Below are 24,446 nucleotides of genomic sequence, written 5' to 3'. Positions count from 1 at the left end.
AAAACTGTTTACTCTATTTATCAGGTGGAATACACCAAAAAGTGCAAAACAAAATAGGGGACCATATCTTAGTTGTCAAAAACAACATCCTGTTAACAGTTCTTCCTATTTCCTTCCTGTCTTTCCTATGCATGCGTATATAATTGAGAACATTCTGTATATGCCATTTAAATGTCAAAGTTTTTCTTTCTTTCTTTCTTGTTCTGATGGTTATCTGTGCATTTTGTAAATGTTTTGGAAAAGTTGTAGAAAGCAGACAAAAAGTCCAAAGCAGAACATGAAAACCACATACCATTTACTACTGTAGTTAAACACACTGAACATTTCGGTGTATTTCCTTCCAGTATTTTATTCCTTTTTATTTTTATTTATTTTTGTTTTTTAAAAAACGTAGTCGGGAATCATACCAATCCAGGAATGCTTGGGGAGACAGACACTGGCTGGGCTTGGATCAGGCAGCCCCCACTCTCCAGTCTAGCGGAATGGAAGCTGCAGATCAGCACTCTTCTTCCTGGACAGGGGTAGCGAGAGTGACTATTTTCCTTTAAAGCTCCCTTCTTTCTGGATTTTAAGCTGATTTGCACATTGGTCATTTCCCCCAAATCTTCAAGGCCATCGACATCTGCCCGTGCGTCACCAAGTTACCCTTGAGGGTCTCGGGAAGCCCGTACTCTTCTCTGCGGCCTTTCACTTCTGCTCACCGAAAGACTCCCACCCGGACCGCACTTTATCCCGTGATGACTGAGTAGGCGGTAGGAGGCCTGGAGTTTGGAGCTTCAAAGGGATCCTGAAACTGGAACAGCCCAGTCACAGCCCTCGCGCCGCAGTGGGGTCGGGAGCGCCCCGCGGCTCCACTAGGAGGCTCCTTGTCTTCCCGCCGAAGGGCTGTCACCGCCCAAAGGCCCTCGTGGTTGCGTCCTCTGCTCCAGGGGCGGCCGCAGCCCTCGGGAGGCCAGCCCATCCTCGCCCCTCCCGAAGTTATTCTCAGAGCGCATTTCCCTGTGGCTCCGAGTCCCCACATCCTGCTGTTGTCGGGAGGGTCTTTTCTCGTCGCGAGAAAGGTTTTAGGCCTGAGGTTCGCTCTCCGCCTCTCGTGAGATCCCAGCAGGCCTCTGTCGCAGAACCCAACTGCCGGATCCTCTCCGCCTCGCTTTGCGAGCTTGGAGAAGTGCGTCCCTTCTCGCTTGCCTTATGCCAGGCGAGGCGGGGACCGCACTACAGTGCGACCAGCCGGAGGGGGGATCGCTCACGTGCGGCACTTTGCTTTCCAGCCAGCGATACTAGCTCCTGAGAAAACCGCCGTTCAGACGACCAGAACCAGTATTATTTTGTCCTGGGAGTCCGCACAAGGGAGGAAAGGCCATCTACTGGACCCAGAGAGCGGACGCGCCCCTTTTCTCCCCCTCTGTTCGTCGGAAACGCCCCGAGCCGCCAGAGAGCCAGCGGTGGCGGAGCTGCCTCAGCCTTTGACAGCTCGGCGCGAGCACCTCGGGCCGGGAGTCCCAGCTCCCGGGGAGGGACGGGGCGGGGCGAGTGCGCGGGGCGGGGCGAGCGCGATCCGCGGCGAGAGGAGCGAGCGAGCTTGCCGAGCCGAGCGGTGCGGAGCCGAGCAGGGAGGTACTGGGGAGAGGCAGGCTGAGCCCGCCGGCCGCCTGCGGCTCAGCGCGGATCGTGCTGCGTCGCCGGGCTCCGCGTACCGCCGCCTCTGCCCAGGCTCCCGCAAAACTTTTATTCTCTGGGGCTTCCCGGGGTGTCTGAAGGAATCGGAGCGCTCGGCCGGCTCTGCGCTCCCCTGCCGCGGCGACCGAGGGGACGTGCATCCCTTGCCCGCCGGGCTCTCGCGTCCCGCGCCTCTTCACCTTGCTGCTGATCGCTCCCCAGAGCGGCGAGGGGCACTCGCGGAAGGGCAGCGCGGGCCCCAGCGCCCCCGGATTCTCCCGCCCACCACCGTAGACTCGCCCGGCGCAACTTTAACTTGATTCCTCTAGCCCATCTCGGGCACCAGCGGTGCAGCCTTGCTGCCACCGCTGCCGTCTCGGCCGCCGCCTCACAAAGGGGCGCGGGGAGGGGAGGCGGCGCGGTCCGCGGGCACAGGCGCCGGTGCGCGAGGCGCGGGCCTCCTTGCCGCGGAGGCCAGGAGACAAAAGGGAAACTGCCTCTGTTCGCCGTGCGGGCTGGGAGCAGCCTGCTCGTCAGCCTCCTGCCCGGCTCCGCGAGTCTCCTCCCCCCTCCCTCGGCTGCTGCTCCGCCTCCCTCCCCGCGGGCTGTCCCCGCAGTGCTCCGGGACCCGGAGAGCCTTCGGGGCGCGCGTCGCTGCTGGTGGCTGGGGCTGTAGCGATAATAAATGATAGAGGATACAATGACTTTGCTGTCTCTGCTGGGTCGCATCATGCGCTACTTCTTGCTGAGACCCGAGACGCTCTTCCTGCTGTGCATCAGCTTGGCACTGTGGAGTTACTTCTTCCACACCGACGAGGTGAAGACCATCGTCAAGTCCAGCCGGGACGCCGTGAAGATGGTGAAGGGCAAGGTGGCCGAGATCATGCAGAACGATCGGCTTGGGGGGCTCGACGTCCTGGAGGCCGAGTTTTCCAAGACCTGGGAGTTTAAGAGCCACAACGTGGCTGTGTATTCCATCCAGGGCCGTAGAGACCACATGGAGGACCGATTTGAAGTTCTTACGGACCTAGCCAACAAGACGCACCCGTCCATCTTCGGGATCTTTGACGGACACGGGGGCGAGGTAGGAGTTCTCTGGGGTTTCGTTTGTGTGGGTGTGCTAAACAAGAGGACGTGTGACCAGCGGGGTCGGAACTGGGTGCGAGGGGCGTGGTGATGACCTGGTGCCCTGCTGGACAAAGACACTAGATCCAAATGTGGCTCAACTTGCTAAAAAATACTGCTAGATCCAGACCTCTTGGTCTCAGTGGCCATTTAGGGGGAGGGAGGTTCGTCCACAATCTATTTTGTGCCTCATAATTTGTGAGGTTTCTCAAGGCCAGAACCCAGCAAATGACTGTGCTGGTTTTTTCGTGGAGAGTTTACGGTTTCTACTGTGAACTTTGGCCTAGGGCTTCAGCGCCCCTGTTCTAGGGTTTGAGGCTAAGCGAGGCACAAAGAAGGAAGAAAATATCTTTGATTCTCTTTAGGGAAAAGAGAAAAAATCTGCAGAGCCGAGTCAGTGAGAGTTCATTGAGGATGAAGGAAGCTCTTACTCCTTCATGTCCCATTTTCCTAAAGGAGGAACCCGAAGGGCAGCTCCGCGCTTCTTCACAACTCCATTAACTTTGCAAGTGCAATCGAGCTAGTTGACAACGGCGCCGCCTGCTTCTAGTAGGGTCGTGCCACGGGATCGGGATGCCTCCGGCCTTTGCAGAGGTGGCAATGCCCGCAGAGGCGGCGGTGCCCAGATCTCGCCCGGGCGCCCTGGCCGGCGTGGGTGCGCAAGCATCTCTCTGCTTCTAAAGTCCCTTATTTGGGGTTCATCTGGGGCAAAAGATGTTGTTAGAGCCGGTTGAGGTCCCACTGCCGCATTTCTGCGGCACCCTAATTGAGTGCCGGGGCTCAGATTTCCTGGAGGTCGGGGCGAGTGTTGGCTCTGGTCCTTGGGCAATGGCCCAGGGGAAGTGAGTGGCAAATGTGGCTTCAGCGCCGAGCTCCCAAGTGCATCAGGACAGCAACCCCATCTCTATTGGCAGTTTGTAAGAGTTTCAAAGCTGCGTACTTTTTTTTTTTTTTTTTTCAAGATCTTTCTTACTCATATTCCCTCTGCCTCCTTTGCCACCCCTTCTTCTTTAGCACCCCCACCCCCCACCTCCACCCGGCTCTGTGCCGGCATCCAACTTTCCCTCCAACTCTCATTTTAGTCCTTCTGGTCTCTGGTGGGCTCTAGGGAATGCCAGCAGGTCATGCTCTTTCAGGATTTGCTTTTTCTTTGGCCTTTGTTTTGGGTGAACATTGAGAAAGCTTTCAATTGGTTATCTTATTTGCATTTTGTCTTTGATACAAAGTCACTTCACCCACCACTCTGCTAATCTTTCCAGTTACTGTATCTGCTTTAAACCAACTTTGCCAGGAATGACAACTTAGTTGGAAAATTTATTTGGTAGAACTGAAATCAATTTTTGCTGTTTTCCATCCAACCTAGCCCTATGTTCTGTCTTTCAAAATGAAGGTTTCTTACTGGTTGTAATTTTGTAGCTTTCTGTGTAGGGTGGGGTTCCTTTCTCCTTGGTCACAGGGTAGGTAAAAGACCTGAAATTAATTGAGGGAGGAGATGTTCTGTGCTTGGGTAAAAACATATTTAAATGATAATGTTCCCAATAAAATGACTAAATTGTTTTCTTGGTTTGATCAGAATGTCTATATTTTCATTTTATATGCCTAGACTGTTTTAAATCATTTAATCAAGCTTACATTTATTGTATATTTTTAAATTAAAATTGGGCTGCTGTGAATCTGCTTCTGGTCTTAGAAAGCACAGTTTTAGTTTTAATTTAAAGGTCCAGATGTAATAGTAATGTTGTGAAACTTTGGGCTGTACTTGCATGGATGTGATGTACTGACATATTTTGAGCCTGCATGTGTAAGTGAATGACTTTTTAAAATTTTCTTTTAAGTTGATATTCTAAAACCTGAAAGTTGCAGATCTAAACAGATTTCAGGTTGAAAAATTTCCAGTACTATCTTCTGGTAAATATATCATCCATAAAAGGGACACGATCAATGTCATTATGTAAATAGAAGAATTTTACACATATAGGTCCCCTCCTTAAAAATAGAGTAATTGTTCTATCTGTCATCTCCTATAATATGTGGCCAGTTCATTCATCTCGGCTTTGTTTTAGGGAAAAATATGAAAAGTAATGTAAAAGATAGTTCTTTAGTTGCTATTGGGAATGTGATAATAACACATAATATTAGGTAATTTATCTCTTGCTTTTTCTTTCATTTAAAGAAAACCCCACCATCTAATTGTTTTCTTTTGTGTTGTTTTAGCTCCTGTAATATTCACCAGAGGAGGGTGCCACTGTTTGATTTTGGTATAGAGGATAGTTGTCTCCTTGCAGAAAACAGGAAGCTTTTTCTGAACTCCCTATTATTTATATATGTTGTATACATAAGATAAATGAGGACTTTAATTTTACTTCTAATAATTCAAACTATTAAGATGGTCTATAAAAAATGAGGTCTTATCTACAATAGTACTGCTTTTTAAATGTAGAAAGGTCCTAAGCCACTTTGTATACCTATACTTCATCCCACTTTTTGGATGAGATATTGTTGATGGGCTTAAGATGTGACCTTCCTAAGGTTAGTTCAAGGCCTTGAGTTTGGTGATTTTCATGTATATATTTTTAAAGATTTTATTTATTTATTTGACAGAGATCACAGGTAGGCAGAGAGGCAGGCAGAGAGAGAGGAAGGGAAGCAGGCTCCCCGCCAAGCAGAGAGCCTGATGCAGGGCTTGATCCAAGGACTCTGAGATCATGACCTGAGCTGAAGGCAGAGGCTTTAACCCACTGAGCCACCCAGGCGCCCTGGTGATTTTTATATTAAACCACTGGACAAATCAGTTTGCATATTTACCTTGATAGCACACTAGGGATACAAAGGTGAATGAGACAGGATTCCTGTCCTCACAAAGTTTCAGTGTAGTGAGAAAGATCTATATAACAAAAATTATAGTCATGATGTGCTTAGGGTGTTATGGGAACACTGAGTAGGGACATTTAAATCATACTGGGAGGTGGGAGGCCCAGGGAAAGAATAATTTACTTTGAATAATTTACTGCAAGTTAAAGGCACAGGTTTTGATTTGAGATCTGACTTTGAATCTCTGCTCTGCCTTAAACTAGCTGTGACCATGGACAAGTTGCTTAATCAACTTTATCTGGGAGTTATTAGTCTGAAAAATAGGGATAATAATGCACGTAAGGTACACATCTATCAGTTGTATTATACATACCAAGAAAAATACTTAATGGATGTGGAAGGATGTGGAAAAGAAAGCTTAGAGACCAAGAAGTCTGCACTGTTAGGGCACCAACATCCTAGAAAGAGAGACTCTGTGTGAAAGCCACAGTTTTGATCACTAGAAAGGCATATGTTGGATATGGATAATTTATTTGGTATTCCTCAAACTCTATATTTCTTTGTTCTAACTGATGGTAAACTGATTACCAATTTGGGATTTCAGGTATCTTAGCATTGGGGAAGCAGCATCCTGGCTTTTGGTGCAAACTTTCTGATTACTGGAAAAGACAGTTCTCTATGATTAATTAATAAGTTGGTATTCTGATTTGCACTTCAGCCTCTTAGAATGAGTTGGTACCCTTTAGTCTATTCACTTGTATATTTTTGACAAAGATATATCTCTGGACTTCTTATGCTGAGGACCAGACTCTGGATAGCTGTGACTTCTACATGAATGAATCTTAAAGAGCTTTGTCTCAGTGGTCCGATAGGCCAGCTTCCTCACTTGATGCTGTCAGGCCTTTGAGACATTCTAACCATGATACTGTGGTGGATGGTTGATTCTGTGTGTGTGTGTGTATGTGTGTGTGTGTGTGTTTGTGTAAAGCTATGGCTGTGATTGTTTTTCTGTATAACAAAAGATTTAAAAAGATTGAAACAACAAAAAGGAAAAAATACTCAAATATACCAACTGATGTGGAAAGGTTATTTTTAAAATTAAAAAATAATTTTTATCTAGGAAAAAGGTTTGTGTGTGGTGTGTGTGTGTGTGTGTGCTTATCTGTAATTTTTATCTACAGGCGAAAGGTGGGTGTTTTTTTGTTTCTTTTCCTTTTTATATTATGTAGAAGAAATATCACCAATCCTTTGAGACAACTTTGTCAATGTTCATGGCTGAAACCTATCTGAAAAAGCAGATGGTTATGTGTTCCCTCACTACTTATTAAAGGTCATGGTATCATACAGTTGACACATAGGTTGGCCAGTGGTTAAACTTAGAGTTCCACACCTGGCATCAGAGAAGTTGTATTTCGCTGCAGTCTTGAGGCTTAGCACTTCTTGGAAGTTCAGAGAAGAAACTGCTTATGGAACGTTCCCTGAAGGATACCGATACTCTACTTCTTTAGATCATTGGTTTTTAACATTTCTTGAGTCATGCTTCCCTTTGAGGATGTTATGAAACTACAAACATAGCCCAAGAAGAATGGATGTGTGCATCAAGTTTTCTTTATAATTTTAAAGATAAGTGGATGCATGAACCCTCTGGATTTTAAGTTGGTTCAGGTAGAATAAAATCTGATTTTGATAAATCTAGACCTGCAAGGAGCTGTGTACCTGGACCCCTTCCTTGGCCTGATTCTCATCTTCTCCATCATTTGCATTTCTTAACTTGTGTGCTGTCCTTTGCCTATGAAGGTTGTTATGAGGAATGGTCTTCCCACAGTTTTCTGAGAAATCAACGGCAAAGATGTCCTCAAGGACTTCATTTGTTGCATTATATTGTTTCCTTTTTATGAGGAGCAAGGGAAAGACAGTTCTTTGATTGCTTCGTGTTTTTATCTTAAGAATTGAATCATGTGACTGATTGGATCATCCTGTGTTTGTTGGCTACTAGAAGTGTTAGAGCCAAACCTCTGACCTACCTTGAACAAATGTGCACATTTTTATAGAATACATTGATTTGGTATATAAAATCTCACTCCCAGGACAGCTTATCTTTCCCACATTCAGTTTTCCTTTGTTTTATATTTTTCTTTCTCTTCTGAGATATGTCATTTTATCTTGTATTTATATGTATTTATTTAGGTTTCATTGGATTCTTTCTGAAATAAGATATAGTTCTGAATAATTAAATTATGAGTGACATGATGAATGATCCGCTTTTCAGACGTTATAGGTGCTATTAGTAAATGTTGAGCTCCTACATTACCAAGGTTACAAGAGGCCTGTGGATTTAATGTGGACAAATGCCTTTTGATTTAAGAGAAAAGTCAGATTACTTTGGTTTGAAATGACGTATTGATATTTCTGCCAAAAAAAGAAGGGTAGTTTCCCCTTTAGTCAGCCAGTTCCCATGCCTAGGAACCTATTTATAGGTGAATGTAGGATCATGACTGCTGACCTTGGTGCACCTTCTGAACAGATTCTTCAGAAATTCAGTTCAATTAAACCAACATTTCCTATATAGTCGGACACATGTGGAAAACAGTGTTATGTTCTCTGTGATCCCTAAAGGTGAATCATTGCATTCTCTGCCCTCAGAGAACATTCCATCTACTTGGACAGATGAGCTTCTTTTTTTTTTTTTTTTTTTTTTTAAAGATTTTATTTATTTATTTGACAGAGAGAAATCACAAGCAGGCAGAGAGGCAGGCAGAGAGAGAGGAGGAAGCAGGCTCCCTGCTGAACAGAAAGCCCGATGCGGGGCTTGAACCCAGGACCTGGGATCATGACCTGAGCCGAAGGCAGCGGCTTAACCCACTGAGCCACCCAGGCGCCCCTCAGATGAGCTTCTTAATAGCAGAGCTATGAGGTGGGGTCAGGCCAACCACGAGAGGGTGATGGCTTGACTGAGGGAGCTTGGGGAGTCTTGGATAAATTTGAAGAGGAGCGGACTTTCGATTATATCCTAGCGTTTCAGAAGACAGAGATTAGGCGGAGGGAGGATGAGAAGATGACGTTACAGGTTGACAGAAAAAGAAGAGGTTATAGAGGAAGTAAAATGCAGCACAGTTGGAAAAAACACGGGTAGCCCATATGTTTAGAGCAGGCTTTCCTCAACTGCTGTTATTCTAGAAGCCAGTACCTATTTTTTTTTCCTTTTTGAGTACCCTATATTTTGAGATAGTCAATAATATTTTTTAGATTGACTTTTTAAAAAAATACATATATTTATTTAAAAAAGAAACTTCATATCAGCACTGTGAGTGGAAAAATCATTAAATGAAGTTTTTGGCCTCTAATCTGCTAAGAAGCCATCTCCATTGTGATGGAGTAAAGTGATTTTAATTTTAATTTAAATTTAATTTAATTTTATTTTTAAAAGAGTAGAATTTTTTTTTTTACTTTTTTTATGTTATTATGTTAGTCACTGTACAATACATTATTAGTTTTTGATGTACTGTTCCAAGACTCATTGTTTACATATAACACCCAGGGCTCCATGCAATATGTGCCCTCCTTAATACCCACCTCCAAGCTCAGCCATCTTCCCAACCCCCTCCCCTCTAAAATCCTCAGTTTTGTTTCTTGGAGTCCACAGTCTCTCATGGTTCGTCCCCCCTCCAATACTCCCCCCTTCACTTTTCTTTTCCTTCTAACGTCCTTCATGTTATTCCTTATATTCCACAAGTAAGTGAAAACATATGATAATTGACTTTCTCTGCTTGACTTTTTCACTCAGCATAATCTCTTCCAGTCCCATCCATGTTGATGCAAAAGTTGGGTATTCATCCTTTCTGATGGCTGAGTAATATTCCATTGTATATATGGACCTTGTCTTCTTTATCCGATCGTCTCTTGAAGGGCATCTTGGCTCTTTCCACAGTCCGGCTATTGTGGCCATTGCTGGTATGAACATTGGGGTACATATGGACCTTCTTTTCACTACATCTGTATCTTTGGGGTAAATACCCAGTAGTGCAATGCCAAGTTATAGGTTTAATTTTTTGTAGAATCTCCACACTGTTTTCTGAAGTGGCTGCACCAACTTGCATTCCGACCAACAGTGTAATACGGTTCCTCTTTCTCCACATCCTCTCCAACATTTGTTGTTTCTTGCCTTGTTAATTTTTGCCTAGAATGATTTTTTAGAAGGTTCTTCTAGTCTCTGGCTGCCTCTAGAGTCTCACTATCTGTTTTGCCTTGCTTTTTATGAGCAAAAAAGTAGCTTTTAAAATTTAATTGTTGGCCATAATAAGAGGAAATTCAGGCTGCTTCCTCCTGTCTTGGGTGGAAGGCACATCTAGTGATGCCACTCTTTGAAGAACTCTGGTTTGTAATAGCTTTCCACTGTGACTTCTGTGGCAGCTAAGATTTCATTGTCACACAGCTTCATGGAGAACCCAGAGTTATGGGCAGTTCCCAGTGGTCTAGCAGAAATCCCACCCCCATTTCTAATGCAGGTAAATGAGAAGACGTTATAGTAATAAACCTGAATCTCTTCTAGCTTAGTTTAACAAGTAAATAATTCACCAGTTTTGGTACTTGAGTCATTATTGGTCATAAAACCAAGCTCAAAGGTACAGAGAACAGATTGGTGATTTCCGGAGGCAGGGGGAGGCATGGGCAAAATGGATGAAAAGAGTCAAAAGGTAAAACATTGCAGTTATAAAATAAAGAAGTCATGGGAATGTAATGTACAGTGTGGTGACTATAGTTAATACTATTGTGTTACATATTTGAAAGTTGCTAGGAGAAGAAACCTTAAAAGTTTTTATCACAAGAAAAAAACATTCTGTAACTATGTATGGTAACAGATATTTACTAGATTTTCATTTCTCAGTATGTGGTGATCATTTCTTAATATCATTTTTCAATATGTATAAATATCAAGTCATTATGTCATATGCCTAGAGCTAATATAATGTTGTATGTCAACTATACCTCAATAAAAATATACTTGAAAAACTCAAAAAAAGTAATATTTTTATTTTGAGTGCTAATATTTGAAATATTTGATTATTCTTTATTTCTATTTTGAACTTTAACCGCTTCAGTAATATATTTTTGTGGTGTAACTTTATTACCATTTGAATAATCCTATTTAGTGGATATATCTGTAGCAAGCTAAACATATTTAAAAATAGATTGACTTTAAAATTATGAAAGTAATACAATTACATGATAGTGCAGAAAAGAAAAGGAAAAAAAATCTCAAAATCTCATCCTCTTGTCTTACCTGTTCTTTTGATATTGGTGTATTACTTGCTCATCTTTTTTTAATATGATTTTAAATATATTTTACATTGTTATAATGATGTACATATAGTTTTAAAATCTTGGCTTTTTTTTTGGTATTTGTAAGCCTATAGACATGAACTTGTTTGCTCCGTAATTCTTTATTATATTTCTAATGTATTTCTTAGTGACACATTAATATTTTACTGTATAGCTATTTGGTAAGTAACTCAGTTGCTTTCTAATTGGTATACATTTAGGTAGCATTAACTTTTTATTATTGTAAATAACATTGTGATAATAATAATTATTATTTTTGAAATTATAATAATTTTTGTGTTTCTACTGTAGTTTGGATTATTTCTCCAGGGTGGATTTCTAGAAGTGGGGTTTCTGGATCAGAGGAGAAATAAAGAAACCGCCATTATTGGTAGTAATAGTAATAATAATAATAATGGCTGCCATTTATTGAATATGTATACTATTTTCTGGCAGCTTTTAAAGTACTTTATATATATTATCTAATTTTAATGATCATAACAGTGTTTGAGGTGAGTACTATATATATGTAGAAATTAAGGCACTGAGAAGTTAGGTAATTTATCTAGAGTCTCTTGTAGCTCATAGGTGGTGAAATCAAACTGGGATTCTGATCTAGAGCTGTCTTCAAACCCTATGCTATCAGTTTAAACTCCATGAATCTTGTAATCTGGACAATGATGTGTGGATAGCATTGTTAGGTGAGCAGTGCCTGGTCTTCGCATGTTGCTCAGTAGGACTTGGAGTTTTTCATTTGACTCTGACCGTCATTCTGTGACGTGTGGCATTGTTGTTGAAAACTCAATGCTGGAAATCTTGGTAGGTAGAGCTTATAATTGGCTAAGGAAGTCCTACAGTTAAAAAAAATTAGGGTCAGAAGTCAGCAGGTGGTGACTCACAAACAGCCATTCTCATCCACTCCCCTTCTTTGCCGGCAGGATCTCTGTCCCATTACAGAGAATCTCTAACATTTTTGCCTGTTAGTTCATGAAAGGCTTGCGTAGAATATACAGTGGCATTAACATAGCCATTTGCAAAAATGATTTAGGTTTTATTTATTTTACTTTAAAGTACCAAAGGCTTGACTTCAAGATAAATATGTAGTTGTGTGTTATGTGTTTGAACAATTTCTTTTTATACTGAAGAACTGTTTTTTTAGAACTAAAATAACTTAGTCATATGTAAAGTTATTAATTTTAAGTAGCAAAGTATTATTTTTTCATTTGTTTATAATATTGAGTTGGTATGTTTAGTTTGAGTAGATACGGTCTTCTGTTTCCATTCTAGAAGGCTGCTTCATACATTGTTCCCTTAGTTAGCCTTAAGTTGAGCCCAAGCTTTGGTTATGGCTAGTTATAATCTATTTTTAATATGAATCTTCAAAGGTAAAATTTAAATAAACAAAGGAAGCCCATCATTTAAAAAATAGTAATAGTGCTACAGTACCTTTTATAGCTTTCTTTTATAGTTATAAGTCATCTCGGGCACCTAGGTGGCTCAGTGGGTTAAGCCTCCGCCTTTGGCTCGGGTCGTGATCTCAGGGTCCTAGGATCGAGTCCTGCATCAGGTTCTCTGCTTGGTGGGGAGCGTGCTTCCTCCTTTCTCTCTCTCTGCCTGCCTCTCTGCCTACTTGTGATCTCTGTCTGTAAAAAAAAAAAAAAAAAAAAAAAATTATAGTTTTAAGTCATCCCTATAAAGCACTTTAAGTATTCACATAGAGAAAAATTATACATATTGATAAATTGATGTTCTTTCAATAAAGTTGAAGTCTGTGGTATGAAAAGCTGTGCTTAAAAAGTGAAGATATAATAACATCTGAAAAACAAATCTACAAAGTTTGATCACTTTGATTTTTCTGGAGAATTTTTTTTCTTTTTCTCTGTTTAATGAAAATAAGACTCAATTTAATGGAACCTTAGCTGCCTTCAACTTGTCTAGAATGAGGGAAGGTTTTGGTGGTTGATTCTGTTAAAAATGAGACTGACTTACTTTCCTCCATTCCTAGAAGACAAGGGAGTTCTTGTCTGCTACTGGGCACAAGGCTCCTGATGGTAAGTCTGGGGCTACTACAAATAATTTGTAAAAATGTTCATTGTACAATGATACCAGATAGATACCATTCCTAATGTAAAAAAGAACTGTCTGCTCCCCAAGTTAGGCATAATTACTTGGGAAGGGTGCCTTTTTCTAACTGGTACAAAAGTGAAAAAGCACCATAGCGGTAGTCTGTATTTCTGAGACTCACATCTTTACCATACCGTCCATCATTATTGCCCTCCTTGTTCTGCTCCAGGATTGAGCAGCTGACAGATAATCTATTTGTCTTAGTTGCTAAACCAAAGACCAGTTATCCATTGCACATCATGTCAGCAAACCGTATGACTTCCCTAGAGAAGTGAACACTTACTTGCATTTGCTCTTCAACACGAATATTCCAGATTTTAGTCATTATAAATGTGACTGGGGATTTAATGGTCAGTAGGAATAAATCTTAAAGACTTCAAATTGTATTTTTAACAGGACAGTCTATATTCAGCACTACTCTTGGACAGTAAAGTTCTTCATCTAAAAACATTTAAGGGGCTCCTGGGCAGTTCAGTGGTTACATGTCTGACTCTTGATTTCAGCTCAGGTCATGATCTTGGGGTCCTAGGATCCAGCTTCCTGCTCAGAGGGGTGTCTGCTTGTCTCCCTCTCCTTCTGCTCCTCTCCCTACTCTGTATCTCTCTTAAATAAATGAATAAATAGATCTTAAGAAAAAAAATTAAAAATTTGTTATTTTAGTTATAGAATTGCCATAGGGCAAAAACTTTTTTTTCTGTTAAGTATATACCATTTCTTTTTAATCCATTATGTGCTTTCAAATCTCTTTTTAGTTAAACAAATTAACTTACAGTTTAATTAGTCACTGGGCATTTTCTGGTCAAATAAGTCTCTTACTGACACTTGAATTTTCTGGAAATTGAGACATAGTCAGATTTTTTGTCATATTGTTTACCTTTTTGCTTTCTACAATGAAGAGATGAATTTGATGTAACAACTGGTTTGCATATATATGATAAATATGACTGACCCAGAATTTGGGGTTAAGAAGTTTCTGCTTCTCTTTTATTTAAACACTTAGAGGTTTTCTACTTTTCTGTTTAGGAAGAAGATATATTTTCTCTTTAGATAGGCCTGGCAGGAATCTTGAATTGTCATGTAATCCAAATATAGTCCTAAAGCTTCACAGCTACACGAATAATCTATTTTTAAAGACTTTTATCAAGGAGATCCCATACTGTCCCTGGAGAATTTTTTTTCTATGGTCTTTTCTCTCAGGAAATTCATCCTTATATATGAACTAGTTCCTTTTGGTTTAAACCTATTTCTCTTAGTTTGGCCTCAACAGAGATATATTAGGATTAGGTTGTTACCATTTGTAAGTCAATAAGATTATGGTAATCAAAACCCTTTTTCCCCTTTTATTAAATAAGTACATCAAATTTATAGGAGAAACACTCATCTCAAAAAAAGGAGACACAAGGTAATTTTACCAAAGACAGAATAGTTTCCAGATGATCAAGAATAGCTTCTCTTACTAACGAGCTGTTTTGGCAATAAAGAAAATGTCCTCTTCAGGTTTTACAGATTGGTTAGTTTTGTCTTTGTGTCCATTGTCAGATGCTTAGGCTATAGGTGGAGTATATTCTAGTTGGACATTTACATGGACATTTACATATTATTTGGAAGATTTTGGTTACAAATGACAGAAAACTCTGGTGGAAGCAGTTTAAACTCTAGAGACATTTATTATCTCACTTAACAAAAGGCCTGGAAGTGTAGGTATTTCCAAAGTTGGTTGATCAAGTGGTTCAATGTCTTCAAATCTTTATATAACTATATCCAGAGACATGAAAAAAGAAATTGTACCTGTCCTGTGTTCTTAAAGCTCGAAGAAATCTTTCTAGAAACACTCCTACATCTTTAGGCCAGAATTGTGTCCATGCCTAAATCAGTGACTTGGCCATGGGAATACCATCACCATGGTGAACTCTGACCTGACATAATTCATCTTGGTCTGGGGAGGAGCCCAACCTTCTCTGGAGGTCCTGACAGCTTAGAAAGGGGAACAAGGCTAGAGTTTTGTTGTCTAGGAAGAAGGGGAAGTGGGAATAGTTGTTGGGTGGGCCACACAGTTGGGAAGGGGGTTCAGAGAAGGTAGCTTGGAATATTTCTTGTCTGCATGTTAACAGACTTATCGGAGACTGTTGCTGTGAAGTATGTAACACTGACATGAGTTAAAAAGAAAGCTTTAGAAGACTTTAGAAAAGGGCAAACCATCGTAGTTTTGGATTGGCTTAGAGGTGACTTTGCCTAGAGCTGAGATATAAATTTGGTTAAGGGCCCAACAAGTCTTAAGAAACTATTAGGTCAGTTTCTAACTCAGATTTTCTCTCCGTTCTGTATAAACCAGCAACAAAGAATGCCCTGAGTGACTGGAGAACAGCAAGGTGCTTTTTGCTCTAGTATATGATTCTCTCTCTGTTCAGTACGGGTACCACTGCTGATGAATGTGGAAGTATCCCAGCAGTTCTCTCGTGGGCCATCCATTTCTCTTTTGCTACCTTCCTGCTTTAGACAATGAATTTGTTCAAATTTGGTAGGATTTTTGTCTCTTAATTATTGGTTGTCATACGTTTTGTTAATTTTGTTTTAAAATATTCTAATCTGCTCCAGGCCTGAGGGAAGAGATTCCTGGGAGGGTCAGAGTTTTTGTACACATTTAAGAGGGGGACAGCCTGGAAGTGGTCTGGGCTCCAGTGAGAAGGGAGGGTATTAAAGTCTTCCTATTTTTCTGTACGCCAATTTAGAGTTTTTGAGTTTTGTGTTTGAGGTTGAAATACTCATCCTGCTGCTACTGCTATAAATTGATTACAATAAGGCCATCTTTTCATTAGGTTTTCCTGACTGTTGATTACCAGTCCATAGAAATGCTGCCTGACTAAACTTCCTGTTTAGTTTTGGTGGCTTTTCTGGTGATTCATTCTTTCTACTTTTTTTTTCTTTTTTTTTTGTCTTTTAAGAGATGTGCAATCACATTGTCTACAAATCATGTAATTTTGTCTTCTGCTTTCTAAATAGTTATGCTCTTTGTTTTTGTTTCCTGCCTCTTTGCATTAACTAGAACAGAATAATGTTCTGTAATGCACATGACAGTGAGTGTTATATTCTTGTATTTGAGATTATTGAAAAAGTTTGAGATCAGGGAAATGTGAAATGGCTTCGGTTTATGGATAATAAGGCTAAAATATCTTTACTGATATAAGGAAAGATGAAATCCAAAGGTTAAGTAAGAGTCAAAGAAGAAAAGATATTCAAGGTATGGTAATCGAGAGAATGAATGATCACGAAGTTGGACTAGAACTTGGTGTAGATGTGATGCTGACAATTAGTGTGTATTGATTACCTGAAGAGGAGAACATTGTCTTTTCTGCTTTGGGGAAGAATCATCATCACTAGATCCATTTCATGGGAATGTCCCAGAAAGCAATAGTCTAAACAATAAGCACAGTATCTAACCATATATTGTACTTACACTGATTCTGCAGGTTGTGAAGACCTAGCAAGATACACACAGGAATATCTTCTGCTGGTTCTCGAGAAGTGGGAAATCTGGGGCCATCTTGCCCTTGCATTTCTGCTAGTTTTGGTGAAGGTTGTCCTTATTTTCTCTAGAATTTCCTCTGCAGAAAATCCTTGCCCTGTTTCTGTTACCTGTCTTGTAAGGAAACTGCAGCTGCTTACACAAGGTTCTCATCCTGAGTAGGGTTAGGTAGGATTAGTGTACAGAGACGAAATCTTAGGTAAGATCCCTCAAATTGCCCATAAAGAAGAGTGTGTGATTTTCACCTCTTACTCTGTAGAATTATATGTAATTATAAATGTGTAACTACATATCCAAAGTAATGTATAGTACAGAATAAAGTATATGCATATAAAATATAGTTTTATAGTGTTTTAAATGATAAGAAAAGAGTTATCTTGAGTTTGTGTAAATTTGTGAATGGTATAGTTTCACTGCACCTCTGAGAGATAATAGAATAAAAAATTGATGAATATATTGAGATTTTCAGATGATGACAGGAACTTTTCTTCTTTTAAAGAGAGCATATTGTATATTTCTATGTGTGATCACTTTGAGAAGATTTAGTTTATTAAGGATACAAAGCAGCATATAAATATGTGGCTTTTGGAGTTGGGAGTAAGATTAATTTATCCTGATTATTTTTAAAGTCAATTTTAGAAAGATAATTATAATGCCATATTGAGTGCTTTATTTTTAATCTAAGTGCCAGCCACATCTTTGACACCAGATGGGGGATATGGAGATGGGCACTTAGCCCGGTAATTTATGCTCATAAATACATACAAAAAGTTTACACTTGCTGTTTCTTTCTTGCCTATGGCTTGAGACCCTGGGAGGTTTTATTCTCCAGTGATTTCAGAAGAGAGACCTGCCGAGGATTCTGACCATTCCCATTTTCCTGGCATCCCTCCTGAGTACCTGATAAGGTACCTGTAGGTCTAAATTATTTTGATAAATGTCTGGCCATGAGTTAGTCTAAAAGCGAGACTCTTTGAGCAGCAAAGAATTCTTGGAAAAGAAGCTTGTATTTTACAGGATCCAAGTAGCTGCTGCTAAAGAATCATGCGGGTAGAGAACTGAGAACCTGACAGTAGCCAGAGAAGTTCTCTGATCTTCTTATTAGAGCCACACAGAGATGGAAATTGTTTATCCCCAAAGGATTATGTAATGCAAACAGTTTTAGACATGAAGGAGGACAGGCAGGCATGTACTTCGGAAACATTGCTTAAGAGGGCATTCTCTGACAAAGAGGACAGCTAGTTTTTTTTTTTTTTTTCTTCTCTCTCTCTCAAAAATAAGGTAATAGTGGAAGTGCCCTAATGATGTTCCCAGTTTACCAGAGAGAAGCCCTCATCTCCAGCCTTTGTGGTGACTTTATATTATGGGGATTAGGACATGCACCTTCTTCACTTTTAAAAATTTACCATTGTTACAGTATTATCTGATACACAGTATATATTCAAATTTTGCCTGTTGTCCCAACTGTTTTTAAAAATAGCTGAGGTATGATTGGCATAAAATAAACTGCCTATGTTAATATATACGATTTGATCAGTTTTGCATATATTTGTGAAACCATCACCACCATCAAGATAATGAACATATCCAACACTGTTTAAAGTCACCTTATGCCCTTTGGTAATACCTTTCTTCTGTCTTTCTTGAGTTCCTCTCTCCATCCCTAGGTAACCATTAATTTGCTTTCTGTCCTTATAGACTTAGTTTACATTTTGTAACATTTTATATGCATGGAAATGTACAGCATGTACTTCTTTTTTTTTTTTTTAGCTTTTTTCCCCCACTCAGCAGAATCATTTTGAAATTCATCTATGTTGTTGCATCTATCAATAGTTGATTCATTTTTATCACTTACTATTATATTGTATGGATATACCAAAATTTGTTTATCCATGCCCTTATTGTTGGACATTTGAGTTGCTTTCAGTTTTTGACTGTGAACGTTCATGTAGAAGTCATTGTATGGACATAGGCATTTCTCTTGGGCAAATACCTAGGAGTAGAATTGCTGGTTAATATGTTAGGTGTATGTTCATTTTTTAAAAAACTGCTAAAATATTTTCCAATGTGGTTGTATTATTTTACATTTCCATCAGTGATGTATAAGAGTTCTAGTTGCTCCACATCCTTGCCAGTCTTTTTAATTTTTGTCATTCTAGTAGTTATGAAGTGGTTTCTTAATGTGCATTTTACTGATGACTAATGATATTGAGTACATTTCTGATGTGCTTTTTGGAAGATGGCGTTCTTCTGAAAATACTGAAGAATGACTATCAAATCTTGGTTTTCTCGTAAAATCTGACTTTTGTCCTTGCCTCCATGATGTGAGTGAGAAAAGGAAAGAGGTAAAAGGGATAGGAGTGATGAGACATGGCCCTCTCTCACTGAAAGGAGAAAGGCTTAGAAGTGCAGCCCAGATATGAGACGTCTTGAGAGGATGCATAAAGTAACCAATAAATCTGATGAAACAAGGAGAGCAGAAGAGAAAGATTAGGGCCTGTGACTACTAAAGACGGCTTCTATTATCAATTATCTATCTATCTATCTATCTATCTTCCTTCCTTCCTTCCTTTTTTTTTTTTTTTTAAGATTTTGTTTATTTGTCAGAGACAGAGAGAGCGCTGGCTCATGCACAAGGGGGGAAAAGCAGGCAGAGGGAGAAGCAGACTCCCCACTGAGCAGGGTGCCCAACTCAGGGCTCCATCCCAGGACCCTGGGATCATGACCTGAGCCAAAGGCAGACTTTTAACCCACTGAGCCACCCAGACACCCCATTCTTTCGTTTTCTTAAATCTACATGTTCTTGTAGTTCAGATTAAAAATCTGAATGAGATTTAAACTTCATTTGAAAGCGTACACTGTGGACACAGCTTCCACTTTCTTCCTACTTACTCATTTGCTCTTCTGACACTTTTTGAGCCTGAGGGGTTTTTGTTTGTTTGTTTGTTTTTGTTTTGTTTTTCTTTCTTCTCAAGGTTTCCAGGGATCTTCTATTTGGTATGTAGGATGGCCTGTTTTCAGCCCTTACCGTTTTCTGTAGGTTCTGGCTTTCTTCACTACCTCTGTCTTCTTGAGACTCATCTTCTCGACTTTGATGACAACACTTAAATTTTTTTTGCTCCTCCAGTGTCTTTGAGGGTTTCACTTCCTTCATGAACCTGGGTTTTGAGGAGGGCTATACTCAGTGTGCTGGTCCTAATTTGTTTGCACCAGCAGCTTCTACAGAGTCAGCCGTCCTTTCTGAGCATAGAGCTTTCCTTCCCGTCTTAAGCTCATGTCTTTGCATGATGATTTAGTACTTTCTTTCTGGATATGACCGTGATAACAATCAGTCTGAAACTGTAGTTGCTTTTTATGTCCCTAGATTAATTTCCTCCCTAGATTTGCCTTTTCCTCTCATGGTGCTGTCATTTTCCTAGTCTCCCAGTCTTGGAATTACCATGTCATCTTTGCTTCTTCCCTCTTCATTCATGTCTGTGAGACTATTTAATACCTTTCATCCCTGTCTCCATCTTTATGTTTGTACCACCACCATGCTAATTCAGCCTTTCATCACTTCCTGCCTGGATTGTGACAGTGGCTTCTTAACTGTTCACTCAGTTTCTAGTCTCTCGCCTGTCCAATTTACTCACTGATATCTCTGATAGATCTGGCTTCTCAACTCACTGGGTTATACATTGTTTCTTTTTAAAAAGTCTATGGTTTATACCAACCATGATTTATTTCTTTGAAAAGAAATATTTTTGGGGTTCTCCTAATGGCATCCCTGACTACTTTACCTTATGCAACCTTATTTTCTGTGGCTCCTCTACACAAAACTCTGTACTAGAGCAAAAATGGTCTCTTATTCCTTGAATGCCCGATGGATCTGTATGATCACTGCTGCTCCTTTGTCAGCTCTATTCATTCTCTGAGAGAGTTCTTATTCCTCTTCCCATATCTGGTGTCTTGTCCTAATTTCCAGGCTCCCCTCAATCTCCAGCTCTTTTGTGAGTTCCTGCTTGGTCGTGTCAGCTTTAAGTAATCATTCCTTCCTTTGAACTTATTGTCTGTGATGGGCAATTGAACATTTTGCGTTCTTTTTCATTTTTAAGGTACTTTTTCTCTCCAACCAGAGTTCACCTGCCTTGAGTCTCAAGCCTCTGATGAGTTCCTGTGGTGTGCCTGCCCTGTCCCAGATGCTTGCATTTATAATAACAATGCCTTACAGTAATTCTAGAAAGAACGATGCCTAACAAATGAAAAGGAAACACCAAGTTGTATGACTGCATTCTTTTTTTTTTTTAATTTTATTTTTTATAAACATATAATATATTTTTATCCCCAGGGGTACAGGTCTGTGAATCGCCAGGTTTACACACTTCACAGCACTCACCATAACACATACCCTCCCCAACGTCCATAATCCCACCCCCCTCTCCCAAACCCCCTCCCCCCATTAACCCTCAGTTTGTTTTGTGAGATTAAGAGTCACTTATGGTTTGTCTCCCTCCCAAACCCATCTTGTTTCATTTACTCTTCTCCTACCACCTTAACCCCCCCATGTTGCATCTCCTCTCCCTCATATCAGGGAGATCATATGATAGTTGTCTTTCTCCGATTGACTTATTTCGCTAAGCATGATACCCTCTAGTTCCATCCACGTCGTCGCAAATGGCAAGATTTCATTTCTTTTGATGGCTGCATAGTATTCCATTGTGTATATATACCACATCTTCTTTATCCATTCATCTGTTGATGGACATCTAGGTTCTTTCCATAGTTTGGCTATTGTAGACATTGCTGCTATAAACATTCGGGTGCACGTGCCCCTTCGGATCACTACGTTTGTATCTTTAGGGTAAATACCCAGCAGTGCAATTGCTGGGTCATAGGGTAGTTCTATTTTCAACATTTTGAGGAACCTCCATGCTGTTTTCCAGAGTGGTTGCACCAGCTTGCATTCCCACCAACAGTGTAGGAGGGTTCCCCTTTCTCCGCATCCTCGCCAGCATCTCTCATTTCCTGACTTGTTAATTTTAGCCATTCTGACTGGTGTGAGGTGATATCTCATTGTGGTTTTGATTTGTATTTCCCTGATGCGGAGTGATGTGGAGCACTTTTTCATGTGTCTGTTGGCCATCTGGATGTCTTCTTTGCAGAAATGTCTGTTCATGTCCTCTGCCCATTTCTTGATTGGATTATTTGTTCTTTGGGTGTTGAGTTTGCTAATTTCTTTATAGATTTTGGACACTAGCCCTTTATCTGATACATCATTTGCAAATATCTTCTCCCATTCTGTCAGTTGTCTTTTGGTTTTGTTAACTGTTTCCTTTGCTGTGCAAAAGCTTTTGATCTTGATAAAATCCCAATAGTTCATTTTTGCCCTCGCTTCCCTTGCCTTTGGCGATGTTCCTAGGAAGGTGTTGCTGCGGCTGAGGTCGAAGAGGTTGCTGCCTGTGTTCTCCTCAAGGATTTTGATGGATTCCTTTCTCACATTGAGATCCTTCATCCATTTTGAGTCTATTTTCGTGTGTGGTGTAAGGAAATGATCCAATTTCATTTTTCTGCTTATGGCTGTCCAATTTTCCCAACACCATTTGTTGAAGAGGCTGTCTTTTTTCCATTGGACATTCTTTCCTGCTTTGTCGAAGATTAGTTGACCATAGAGTTGAGGGTCTATTTCTGGGCTCTCTATTCTGTTCCATTGATCTAGGTGTCTGTTTTTGTGCCAGTACCATGCTGTCTTGATGATGACAGCTTTGTAATAGAGCTTGAAGTCCGGAATTGTGATGCCACCAACTTTGGCTTTCTTTTTCAATATTCCTTTGGCTATTCGAGGTCTTTTCTGGTTCCATATAAATTTTAGGATTATTTGTTCCATTTCTTTGAAAAAAATGGATGGTACTTTGATAGGAATTGCATTAAATGTGTAGATTGCCTTAGGTAGCATAGACATTTTCACAATATTTATTCTTCCAATCCAGGAGCATGGAACATTTTTCCATTTCTTTGTGTCTTCCTCAATTTCTTTCATGAGTACTTTATAGTTTTCTGTGTATAGATTCTTAGTCTCTTTGGTTAGATTTATTCCTAGGTATCTTATAGTTTTGGGTGCAATTGTAAATGGGATGGACTCCTTAATTTCTCTTTCTTCTGTCTTGTTGTTGGTGTAGAGAAATGCAACTGATTTCTGGGCATTGATTTTATATCCTGACACTTTACTGAATTCCTGTACAAGTTCTAGCAGTTTTGGAGTGGAGTCTTTTGGGTTTTCCACATATAGTATCATATCATCTGCGAAGAGTGATAGTTTGACTTCTTCTTTGCCGATTTGGATGCCTTTAATTTCCTTTTGTTGTCTGATTGCTGAGGCTAGGACTTCTAGTACTATGTTGAATAGCAGTGGTGATAACGGACATCCCTGCCGTGTTCCCGACCTTAGCGGAAAAGCTTTCAGTTTTTCTCCATTGAGAATGATATTTGCGGTGGGTTTTTCATAGATGGCTTTGATAATATTGAGGTATGTGCCCTCTATCCCTACACTTTGAAGAGTTTTGATCAGGAAGGGATGCTGTACTTTGTCAAATGCTTTTTCAGCATCTATGGAGAGTATCATATGGTTCTTGTTCTTTCTTTTATTAATGTGTTGTATCACATTGATTGATTTGCGGATGTTGAACCAACCTTGCAGCCCTGGAATAAATCCCACTTGGTCGTGGTGAATAATCCTTTTAATGTACTGTTGAATCCTATTGGCTAGTATTTTGGTGAGAATTTTTGCATCTGTGTTCATCAAGGATATTGGTCTGTAGTTCTCTTTTTTGATGGGATCCTTGTCTGGTTTTGGGATCAAGGTGATGCTGGCCTCATAAAATGAGTTTGGAAGTTTTCCTTCCATTTCTATTTTTTGGAACAGTTTCAGGAGAATAGGAATTAGTTCTTCTTTAAATGTTTGGTAGAATTCCCCCGGGAAGCCATCTGGCCCTGGGCTTTTGTTTGTTTGGAGATTTTTGATGACTGTTTCAATCTCCTTACTGGTTATGGGTCTGTTCAGGCTTTCTATTTCTTCCTGGTTCAGTTGTGGTAGTTTATATGTCTCTAGGAATGCATCCATTTCTTCCAGATTGTCAAATTTGTTGGTGTAGAGTTGCTCATAGTATGTTCTTATAATTGTCTGTATTTCTTTGGTGTTCGTTGTGATCTCTCCTCTTTCATTCATGATTTTATTTATTTGGGTCCTTTCTCTTTTCTTTTTGATAAGTCTGGCCAGGGGTTTATCGATCTTACTAAGTCTTTCAAAGAACCAGCTCCTAGTTTCATTGATTTGTTCTATTGTTTTTTTGGTTTCTATTTCATTGATTTCTGCTCTGATCTTTATGATTTCTCTTCTCCTGCTGGGTTTAGGGTTTCTTTCTCGTTCTTTCTCTAGCTCTTTTAGGTGTAGGGTTAGGTTGTGTACCTGAGACCTTTCTTGTTTCTTGAGAAAGGCTTGTACTGCTATATATTTTCCTCTCAGGACTGCCTTTGTTGTGTCCCACAGATTTTGAACCGTTGTGTTTTCATTATCATTTGTTTCCATGAATTTTTTCAACTCTTCTTTAATTTCCTGGTTGACCCATTCATTCTTTAGAAGGGTGCTGTTTAGTCTCCACGTATTTGGGTTCTTTCCAAATTTCCTCTTGTGATTGAGTTCTAGCCTCAGAGCATTGTGGTCTGAAAATATGCAGGGAATGATTCCAATCTTTTGATAACGGTTGAGACCTGATTTAGGACCAAGAATGTGATCTATTCTGTAGAATGTTCCATGTGCACTAGAGAAGAATGTGTATTCTGTTGCTTTGGGATGAAATGTTCTGAATATATCTGTGATGTCCATCTGGTCCAGTGTGTCATTTAAGGCCTT

At 40.2% G+C, this 24,446-nt stretch overlaps 1 protein-coding gene and 1 long non-coding RNA gene across 2 annotated transcripts in view; one reads left to right on the top strand and one right to left on the bottom strand.

Annotated features, from left to right (window-relative positions):
• Positions 1-382: 382 nt before the first annotated feature.
• Positions 383-1,154, bottom strand: LOC111147774. The gene has a single exon (XR_002640649.1). It is a non-coding gene; the product is annotated as an uncharacterized LOC111147774 (long non-coding RNA).
• A 679-nt stretch (positions 1,155-1,833) lies between these two features.
• Positions 1,834-24,446, top strand: part of LOC111147755 (protein phosphatase, Mg2+/Mn2+ dependent 1L) — a 309,613-nt gene continuing 287,000 nt past the window's right edge. The window contains exon 1 of the mRNA XM_022503986.1: positions 1,834-2,743. Within this exon, the coding sequence (XP_022359694.1) occupies positions 2,345-2,743 (399 nt within the window). The 5' untranslated portion in view covers positions 1,834-2,344. The remainder of the gene's footprint in view (positions 2,744-24,446) is intronic.

This window comes from Enhydra lutris, unplaced genomic scaffold, assembly GCF_002288905.1.
Source record: "Enhydra lutris kenyoni isolate GAN:26980312 unplaced genomic scaffold, ASM228890v2 scaffoldscaffold2, whole genome shotgun sequence".
NCBI lineage: Eukaryota > Metazoa > Chordata > Mammalia > Carnivora > Mustelidae > Enhydra > Enhydra lutris.
This window is presented reverse-complemented; position numbering and strand designations above follow the sequence as displayed.